This window comes from Apis dorsata, unplaced genomic scaffold (assembly GCF_000469605.1).
Source record: "Apis dorsata unplaced genomic scaffold, Apis dorsata 1.3 scaffold_859, whole genome shotgun sequence".
Classification (NCBI taxonomy): Eukaryota; Metazoa; Arthropoda; class Insecta; order Hymenoptera; family Apidae; genus Apis; species Apis dorsata.
In genome coordinates this window covers 150,515-157,377 of record NW_006263980.1, presented here as the reverse complement: position 1 = coordinate 157,377, position 6,863 = coordinate 150,515, and the positions used below count along the sequence as shown (strand labels likewise).

The window sequence follows — 6,863 nt, the reverse complement described above, 5'->3', positions numbered from 1 at the left end:
TTGAATCCCACGAAGTCCCGCGTCGATAATCTTCTTTGAATCCCACGAAGTCCCGCGTCGATAGTCTTCTTTGAATCCCACGAAGTCCCGCGTTGATAACCTTTTCTGAATCTCATGAAGTCCTGCGTCGATAATTTCTTCTGAATCTCACGAAGTCCTGAATCGATAGCCTTTTCTAAATCCCATGAAGTTCCGCGTTGATAGTCTTCTTTGAATTTTTCGAAATCCTGTGTTAATAGTTTCTTCTGAATCCCACATTGATAATCACCTTTGAATCTTAAAAAGATACCGAGTCTCCTCTGAATCCTATAAAGATTCATATTAATAGCCTTCTTTAAATTCTACGAAAATCTGCGTTGATAATCTTTTTTGAATCTCGTGTAGTTTCGCATCGATATTCTTGGATTTTATAAAATCTTATTGAATTGATAATCATCCTCTATTATTAAATTTTTCATCTATTCGTTGCAGTCGCAAAAAGCTATTTTGTCTTTTGCTCACATAGGCAAAATTAAACTCATCTTTTATTCATTGACATATATTATATAATCTTATTTAGATGTGTGTTACTTTCGGTCAATATTTCGTATTGATTTTTGTGAATGTATAATTATAGTAATCAGCCAATTAATCTACATTTTCTTCAAAATTTTTAAAATAAAAAATTTTTAATAATAATTTTAATAATTTTTAATAATGGATACCATAAAATCCCACGTAGTGAATACAATTTAAATTTTTTGAATGTCAATATATCCTCCTTTTTGATTTTATATAAAATCTTTTTTGATTTTTTCATAAAATTTTACATTATTATTTTTAGATATAATTAATTTTAGATATAATTTTTTCAGATTTCACTTCTATTTTAAAATTTTTCTTCAGATTTCAAATTAGTAGAAAATTTTAGAAATATTTTTTTTTTAAATTCCATTAAATTCTGTCTTAATATTTTTATTCATAAGAATTCATTATATAAAATTTTTGTTAATTTTCAGATTTTAAACTATTATTCTTATATTTCTTTCACAATATATTATATAATCAACTTTGTTTTTTCTTCTATGATGTTTATGATAATATAGTCTTTTAATTATATCCAAATTAAAACTTGTACTTTAATATTTAATTGAAACTAAGCTATGATTCAAAGAATATAATTATTTTTAACAATTCGAATTATACCAGATATTATAGATTACTATTTCTATTTCTATTATTCTATTCATTTTATATTTATTTTTTATCATAAAAAAAATTACTTCAATTTTTTTTCATATATTTTATATTTTTTTAAATGTATTTTCAAATATATTCTGAAAATATACACTCATTATTAAATCTGAAATGAAAAAATTTATTACTGATATCATGTATTTAATATCATGTATTTAATTAAAAATGTATTTTGTTAAATGATTCTTACTTTTTAATGAAAAAATTCTATTTTAATTTTTCGTCAATTTTTTTACATTCAAAATCTTCAATTGTTGTATATATGACAGATTTTACTCGAGTTAATTTCAGATCATTATTTATTAGATTTAAAATCATTTCTCAATAGAAAAAAATAGAATAAATTCGAATTTCCTTTCCAATTAGAAGATTTAGAAAGTTATTAATTTAAAAATCTTGTTTAACATTTCAATTATTCAATGATCCATTGAATTGAACATAAGTATACCAGTATACTATGCCATAAAACAGTTCAAGTTGTAACACAATTTATCTTGATTTAAATTTTTCTTGAATAGATATATTCAATTTAATATTTTCTTCAAAAAGTAAAATCGAAGATGAAAACTCATGTTTATCAATTTAGATAAACTAGTCTTGATATAATCGAGGTTACTTTTAATGATATATTTTGAATACGTTTTTAAAATACATAAAATTTTTTGAACATTTAATTTATCTGACACATACTGTACTTTTTTATTATCTAAAATATATTTAGATTCAGTCAAATCTTAGTCAAGTATCAGCTAAGATGATATAACGATGTAACCTCTTTTCCATTTAAAAAATTTTTTCTTTATCATATTTTCTGAAATGTATCTAGATACTATATAGAATTAGTAATCTAATCCTCCATCTTTTTCTTTCAAATAAAAAATTTCAATAAAAATTTATTCCAATTTATTATCATATTTAAATATAATTGGAAACTTATTTTCATAAATTTATTAAATATGTTATCAATTGTTGTTATCTTGAATATAAACTTGATATTTATATTGTTAATATATCAGACAACGTTTTCTAAATGTAATAAAAATATTCATACAATACATACATGTTCAGGTATTTCATGGCATGATTTTTCTCCATAGAATAGGAAACTTATCATAAAATTCATATAAGAATAAAATTGTCTTCAATTTCCTGAAGCAAAAATCACAAACATCCAAAACAGCCAAAACAGGTACATTTAAATAGAAATAATTTGAGCATTTCTATGAATATAACACTACCATGCTTATTAAACATGCTTTAGCTGATTTTATATTTAAATTATTTGAAATATATACTAATCCGCCCATTTTCTCATTGTGAAAAAATAAAACAATCGGCACCTTTCCTATATTCCTTTGTCTCCTTTTTCCTAGATCTACATCTTATGTCTTGATAAATTATAAAAATATCAAGATCAGATGTAACTTCAAAATATATTTATTAAAATTAAATGTATATCATTTTTTGTAGGTTTAAAATATTTAAACATAAAATAGTAAACAATGATATATATTACAATCAATTTTACTCTTCTTTTAGCAGAAATCTATTCCCATTGTCAATTAAATTTCTTCAGCAGCCGAATGAAATATATTGTATCATGTTTATCTATTAGAATTGTGAATAGTTCAAATAGTTGAAATTGTAGAATTATTTCTTGATATTGCATATAAAATATATAGGATATATCTCCATTATTATAAAATATCATTAAAATATATAGCATCCATTATGATGAAAGATAAATATAATGCTAAACCTGCAGTTTACAGTATAATAATTTCATCTATTTCTCGATTTTCTTAACACTAATGTTTATTACAAGTTATTTATCATATTAAATTGTTACCTTCAACCAAAACATACCTTTTCTATTTTAAAAATCGGATTTTTTTACCTTTTTTTTTTTTTGATCAATATTTCATGTCAAAAATGCAGTTATATAAATAGATATATAAATTATGCGATATTTATCAAGATTAAAAGTTATTCATATTTATCCAATTAGAACCAGAATATATTTTAAGTGCATCTTTATATACCTCGTCGATTAAATGGATTCTCTCTATCCAAGCTTAGCTGAAACATAATAACTCCCTCCCACCCCTACAACTCAGAACTAAATCATTCTAATCAACGTACCACTTTGCAACGAATCCAACAAGTTCCAGGAATAGAAATAACTGCTTGTAGTTGTTTAGTTGTACACCATGAGTACGAAATTGGGTATTCCTGTAGTACAAAACAAACACCCGAACCACAATATTTCAAGAAAAAATATTTAAAACAATTATAAAAGTATGATACTTCACATTGCATTTGCAACCATGTGTAGAAGAAATTAAATTCCTTTAAACAAACTTCAAATCAAACCTTTACTTGCTTAATTATAATTATATAATTAATTGTAAGCAATTTCCAATAACGTCCGAGAATCATTGATGATGTATTTCCTTGGAATTTAAAAACATTAAACAATTTTTTTTTTTTAAAACATCAAAATATAAAAATATTATCTACATGTTATACTTAAAAATTTAATTTAGAAATATCCTGCTTGCTCATCCTTGTATTACTGCTTCCCTACTATCATTAAAAAAATTTTTCAGAGTATTCATTAATTCCCAATGTAGTTTCTTGTATCAATTGAACTGTAATATAAATCAGTCTCTTTACTTCCATAACCCTGTTGCATATCACTTATCAGGAATCTTTTTTTTTTAGCTGTTAATCTAATGATACATGAAGTTCTTCTTGCTCTACCACCCAATGAGTAAGTGAAGTAATATCAAAATCTGTGAAAAGTAAGCATCCAGTAATGACTCCCAAAAAAAATGTATTTAATATAATACTAGTAAAAATTTATAGCAATTTCCTATTCAAATCGAGCTTTTTATATCTTATATGCATGCCTATTATTATTAAAATTAGTTGTGCTACTTGCAATAACTCGCCTTACTGGATCATCTAAATTCAACAAAGATGTGTTTAATTTACTCCATACCTTGAAACTTATATATTTTAATTCAAATGGGACAACATATATGTCTAATGTCCAACTTGATCAACTTTGAACAGGATTATTAATAAGCCAGGGAAACCCATATATAGAACTCAGTTGCATAAACATTGGAAAAATTTTTCTGGACCTGAGAAAATATATTTGCACAGGTAACGAACAGAAGGGATTAGCTCACCAAAATAGAACTTGCTCGAGGTTGCTGCAGTATGTCACAGTAAGCCTATGTATATCGCGCATCACATTGATTTTTGAATTAGTTGATGCTCGGATGTTCAAGATACGGAAGCGCGAACATGAGACATTTATGTACGACTTGATCATGGTGTGCAAATTTCTAAAAACAAAGATTTTGCCCCTTTGTTCATCCCATACCAATCCTCTCACCATTCCTTATCTCATATATAGACAGGCCAAATAGTGTCGCCGATGACGACCAACAGCCTGGACACACGTGCGGGACACTCTTGCGTTCGACAGAATTTTATGTAGTATGCTGGACTGAAAAGGATTTTTGGCATTAATATGGCGATTTAAAAATCATAGGAAAATTATTAACATTTTCAATTTTTATTATTCTTTTTTATTTTTTCCGCTGCTGTTTTGCTGTCACAATATTTACAAAACTGTTAACATTTATAAATAAGTACAAAATCTACATAAAATTATTCTTTGATCATTAAGTAAACATTTAAAACGCTATTAAATCTATAGGTTAAACTGACTACACAAATTTTCTTTAAGCTATATAAGTACATTTTTTATGTAAACCGCCATACTTCTGAAAAAAAAAAAAATATCGAATCAAACGCTCTTTGAACATGTTTGACAAACTCGATTGGTATATTATTACAAAAAATTGCAAATAGAAATGCATTGGTTCCGATACAGTTTACAAACCAAACCAATGAAAGGTGTAGAGACTAGAACATGGGATCCCCAATTCTGCGGTACGCCCAGCATCGCTGCAAACAGCAAGTTCCTCCGCCCGTCCCAATGCCATCTCAAACGGTGAGACTGCAAGTAAAAAATATCCAGATATACCACCAGGATAGTAATGTGACTTCTATTCCCATAGCACCGATGCGATACGGTACTGCATTATGGTTCGAGTTTCCATTAGTTGTTAAATGTCAACGTTTTGTGGACAAAACTGCTAAATATCTTCTTTTTAGACTGGATTCGACGCTGACGTAGGTTTTTCAGACCTCATCACTCATATTTCATTTATTCCTTCATCGTTGCAGTGGTACTTTAATTTGCCCCAATTTAGACATGAAATTGTCTAAACTACTTAATTCAGGACATAAAGGACCTTGCCAAGGGTTATTTTCTTGGCACGACTTCGAATTTTTAGTATCTCCATTATTGTAGAATTCACAATTTGAATAATCCGCATCCTTCAGAAATTGTTTTTTAAATTGCTGCCATTTTGAAATTCTAGATAATTGCTTGCTGCGTAATTCATGTTCAGCTTTGAAAAGAGCATATGTCAGTACTGCTTCGATCCTTAAATCACGTTTGCGATTTCGACGACACATCAGTTTTTTACAGCGAACTCTACTAATCCAATTAGCCAATTGTTCCGTATGGCTTGGTTTATCGATGTCAATTTCTCGAGGTCTCGAAGTGGCCACCATGACTTCGTAATTTTCTTAGTTGATTTTTGTGAAGTCCAAATGTCCTTCTTTCCAACGTTGGCGTCGTAATATCAATCGAAACTAACTTTCTTGAGAAATAGGTTAGCACGAAGTATTGATTGAAGAATTTTCACGTTCTTTTATAACTTTTTTAAACTTTTTCACCTAATTATTGAATAAGTAAGAAGTACACCAACCTGTATCTGGCTCGTGTTTCTTGTAGAACAATGGAAGAAAGTTGCACAACTACACACAAAACTATAAATCACCGAGCAAGATACAGCCTTCTCCGTTCGAAAATGACTCAGGAAATGCCTTCGTGCGCGTTTGATGGCGGCTTTATATACTCCGTAGCTTACCGTTATGTAGTGTTCTTACGCGTGATCAATAGAAAATAGTTCCTTGAAAAATTTTATATTACTGTTATTCTTTTGAAAATTTTAAAAAATAATTATATACATTTAAATTGTAAATATGTATGCGATATTCTTTATAAAAAATTTTATATATATTTTGCATATTATTTCAAAATTTTTTGGTTTTAGAAAATAACTTATGGCGTATGAATGCGTTGTATGGTCAATTTCTCACCAATCACAGGTATCGTTTCGTATAACGTCATATACGTTTCCTTTGCAGATCTTTTCCAATGTTGCCAAATCTTTTCACATTATTTCGATCAATGTTTTTTAATATGTATCTATATATTTTTTATAATTTTTAAGTTTATATATTATATGAAAAATATATTATTATATTACAAAAAATAAAAATTTAAAATACTATTTATAAATTTAGAATTATGCAATAAAAATAATTAATATCAAGTAAATTTTAACAATATTAAATAAATCTTATTATTTTAATTCAATATTTATAAAAAATAAAATAAATAAAGAAATTTCTTAATAAATTTAGGAAGTTTGTTATGTAAATTATAATAATAAATTATAAATTTTATACAAATA

At 26.8% G+C, this 6,863-nt stretch overlaps 2 protein-coding genes and 1 long non-coding RNA gene across 4 annotated transcripts in view; all 3 read right to left on the bottom strand.

The window, feature by feature from the left end:
• Positions 1-582, bottom strand: part of LOC116186531 — a 916-nt gene extending 334 nt beyond the window's left edge. Inside the window, exon 1 of one of the 2 annotated variants that reach the window (XM_031514036.1) lies at positions 1-582. In XM_031514036.1, the coding sequence (XP_031369896.1) occupies positions 1-320 (320 nt within the window). In that variant the 5' untranslated portion in view covers positions 321-582. The other variant, XM_031514035.1, reaches the window with a different exon arrangement.
• Positions 583-3,298: 2,716 nt separating this feature from the next.
• On the bottom strand, positions 3,299-6,690 carry LOC102673964. The gene is made up of 2 exons (XR_004151541.1): positions 6,093-6,690; positions 3,299-5,272 (listed from the first exon to the last, which is right to left on the bottom strand). It is a non-coding gene; the product is annotated as an uncharacterized LOC102673964 (long non-coding RNA).
• LOC102674098 lies at positions 5,400-6,086 on the bottom strand. Its single transcript, XM_006623255.1, has one exon. The coding sequence runs from the start codon at positions 5,893-5,895 to the stop codon at positions 5,491-5,493; it is 405 nt and encodes a 134-aa protein (XP_006623318.1). The 5' UTR covers positions 5,896-6,086; the 3' UTR covers positions 5,400-5,490.
• Positions 6,691-6,863: the final 173 nt, after the last annotated feature.